The 3,324-nt window shown below is 52.6% G+C and overlaps 1 protein-coding gene across 1 annotated transcript; it reads left to right on the top strand.

The window, feature by feature from the left end:
- The first annotated feature begins 559 nt into the window (after positions 1-559).
- Positions 560-2,870, top strand: LOC136548176 (subtilisin-like protease SBT4.3). Its single transcript, XM_066539793.1, has 7 exons — positions 560-664; positions 777-872; positions 1,508-1,688; positions 1,771-2,267; positions 2,354-2,421; positions 2,524-2,739; positions 2,834-2,870. The coding sequence occupies exons 1-7, from the start codon at positions 560-562 to the stop codon at positions 2,868-2,870; spliced, it is 1,200 nt and encodes a 399-aa protein (XP_066395890.1).
- Positions 2,871-3,324: the final 454 nt, after the last annotated feature.

Below are 3,324 nucleotides of genomic sequence, written 5' to 3'. Positions count from 1 at the left end.
GCCTAACAGCAGGCACTCAGCAAAGAAGGACGTGGTCAAACACCGTTGAGAGCCTATGCTGAGTGCCGCGCTTTTACTGAGAGCCTGGCACTCGGCAAGAAGTCCTTTGCCGAGTGCCCTTTTTTGACGAGTGCCCAGCACTCGGCAAAGAACTCTTTGTCGAGTGCAATTCTTTGCCGAGTGCGGCACTCGGCAAAGAAGGTCTTTACCGAGTGCCCGATTTTTGACACTCAGCAAAGGCCCTGTTTTCAGTAGTGACTTGTTTGACCATGCCATTTCAGCAAGACGTGGAAATTTTAGCCCAAGCTAATGATCCACTCTAGTGTCCCTGAACTCACCGTCAGACTCAGACCATGAGACAAGACACCAAACATGGTGCGGTGGAAGCGAGGCGAATATGCACATCCCGATCCGGCCATCATTACATGGAGTTGTATGAGTGGAATTTATCCAAGGAACAACAGCCTGACCGGTTCTACGCATCTGCCATACAAAAAAGGCCACACGTGCGTGCACGTACGCTGCGTCGCTGCCAAACTTGGAAGGAAGCACACGTACGATGGGCAACGTGTTCAAGCCGCTCACCCTTGCCGCCTGCTTCTTCTTCCTCGGGAGCTTGCATGCTTCAGAGGTCAGCAGCGATGGCGATGAAAGGCAGCAGCAGGTCAGTACGATCCCTGAGACCTTGTGCGATCATCACAACTCGTGCGTATAGTGCGTGTGCATAGAGCCCTGATGGAGCAAGACTTGTATATTTTGTACGTGTACGTGTGCAGGTGTACATCGTGTACATGGGGCATGAGCCGTCAGAGTTGGCAGCAGGTGGTGGTTTCTCTGCAGCAAAAGCTGCTCATCACGGGCTGCTCAACCAGGTCCTCGATGATGGCAGGACAGGCGATTGATATTCACCGATAAGCTTCCTGTCCAAGAAGCCATTTTTCCTGAAAGATGTAGTAAACGTGGAAACATTTCCTTCCTGAAAGATGTAGTAATCGTGCTCATACATATGCCATGCTGCAACGATGCTATGGACAGGATCATCTACAGCTACACGAGGAGCATCAATGGATTCGCGGCCAGGCTGACCGAGGAGGAGAAGCAGGGATGATATCGTGTCCGTCTTCCAAAGCCGGACGTACCAACTCCAGACCAAGGTTTTTTTTATCGGCCGAAATTCACGGAAATTTTCAAAATTTTCTTTCTATCCACAGGGTCCGATAAAATTTGACATCGGTCAAAATTTTTCTTTCTTTCCTGCTTCCACACAGACAACCCAAATTCAGTCGTGCGACAATCCCACACTATAATGTTTAATTCTTGTTTTTATCTGTGAACAAGTGATGTTTAATAGCTTAGGAATAGTTTCAAGTCAAATTCTATGGAATTTTTTCAAAACAATTTGATTTTTTTTTGAATTTGGTCCGATATTTCCGATATATCTTGCTTATCCTATTTATCCATGACCTCCGATAAATTTGCATTTCCGATAATGAAAACGTTGCTCCAGACGACGAGATCATGGGACTTCCTCGTCTTCCCCGAGACGGCGCGCCGGAGCCTGCCCACGGAAGTGGAGATCATCGTCGGCATGATCGACACCGGCGTGTGGCCGGACTCCCCGTCCTTCTCCGACGAGGGCTTCGGCCCGCCGCCCAGCCGGTGGAAGGGAGCCTGCCACAACTTTACCTGCAACAAGTACGTACTTTCGCATCCATCACCACTACACTACTGGTAACTGGTTGGTTGACACCGCGCGGCGCGTGCGCGCAGCAAGATCATCGGCGCCCGCGCGTACAGGCGGCTACACGGGCCTGTCGCCCGTGGACACCGCCGGCCACGGAACCCACACGGAGTCGACGGTGGCCGGACGGGTGGTGGAGAACGTCGGCCTGACCGGGCTGGCCGCCGGCTCCGCGCGTGGCGCGATGCCAGGCGCCAGGCTCGCGGTCTACAAGGCGTGCTGGGACGACTTCTGCCGCAGCGAGGACATGCTGGCCGCGTTCGACGTCGCCGTGGCCGACGGCGTCGACCTCATCTCCTTCTCCATCGCGCGCATGCTCCCGCTGCCCTACTTCGAGGACGTGGTGGCCATGGGGGGCTTCCACGCCATGAGGCGCGGGGTGCTCACCTCCCCGGCGGCCGGCAACTCCGCGCTCGACGGCGGTGGCGTCGACAACGTCGCTCCGTGGATCCTGTCCATCGCCGCGAGCAGCACCGATCGTCGGCTCGTCGGCAAGCTTGTCCTCGGCAACGGCAAGACCATTGTGGTGAGAGCCTATAGATCTGATCCTTGGGAAATCGTTGCATAACATGAAATTCTTTGTGATGGTGATCGTGTTCTTGTGTGGCACAGGGAGCCTCCGTTAACATCTTCCCCAAACTAAACAAAGCCCCGCTCGTCCTCCTGATGAACATCAACGGGTACGTAATTAATCCCAAAAGGTTGTAGTATGAAGCAAGCGGTCTTTCTGTTAATGGGCAATGCTTCGCTAATTCAAATTTTCCATGAACTCTGCATTGCAGCTCCTGTGAACTGGAGCCACTGGCCGGACAATCATACAAGGGGAAGATCCTTCTCTGCGCGAGTGCGGGCGACGGGATGGGCCCTCTCCTCGCTGGCGCCGCCGGCGCAGTCATCGTCACCGCGCAGCCCAACATCGCCTTCCTGCTGCCCCTTCCTGCCCTGAAGATCACCGAGGACCAGTTCGCCGAAATCATGGCCTACGTCAACAAAACACGGTGCGATCGACTAAGCTCGATTCCCGCAGAGCAGGCAACAAGATTCTATGGCATTTGACATGCTGAACAATGCTTTATGTGCTATGTTCTGCAGCCATCCTGCGAGCATTGTTGTTTGTAACAATCAATGATTGGCCTGATATAAGTAATCTTTCAGGACAATCAAACAAGGGATATAATGCGTGCACGCACTGTTTCGATGACATTAAAGGTATATTCTTGAAAAATGTCGAAAGGTCGTGTACCTTGGCCATCGTCGATTTCTTCCTACGAATCACCCCCTAAGAAAGAAAGACAAGCATTTTAAAGGTAAGGCAGACCACTAGACCAAGCCGGGCAACCGAACTGGTGAGGATATACTCAATATGGTCAATGATGTGAAAGTAGTATTTGGAAAGGCACATGGCAGCAAACCTGTTCCGAACGACGCCGACGGTCACTCACCCATGTGGAAGAAGAACATATTTTGGGAGATACCCTATTGGCAAGTCCTAGAGATCCGTAGCGCGATCGACGTGATGCACCTGACGAAGAATCTTTGTGTGAACCTACTAGGCTTCATGGATGTGTATGGAAAGCCTAAGG

The sequence above is a fragment of the Miscanthus floridulus genome, chromosome 4 (genome assembly GCF_019320115.1).
Source record: "Miscanthus floridulus cultivar M001 chromosome 4, ASM1932011v1, whole genome shotgun sequence".
NCBI classification, from domain to species: Eukaryota; Viridiplantae; Streptophyta; class Magnoliopsida; order Poales; family Poaceae; genus Miscanthus; species Miscanthus floridulus.
This window is presented reverse-complemented; position numbering and strand designations above follow the sequence as displayed.

Excerpts from the sequence above, each read along its gene's own strand:
- LOC136548176 (XM_066539793.1), top strand. The coding sequence starts at position 560 with ATGGGCAACGTGTTCAAGCCGCTCACCCTTGCCGCCTGCTTCTTCTTC. Across the intron at positions 2,268-2,353 it reads GCAACGGCAAGACCATTGTG|GGAGCCTCCGTTAACATCTT; the intron begins GTGAGAGCCTAT and ends TGTGTGGCACAG. Across the intron at positions 2,740-2,833 it reads GCCTACGTCAACAAAACACG|CCATCCTGCGAGCATTGTTG; the intron begins GTGCGATCGACT and ends TATGTTCTGCAG.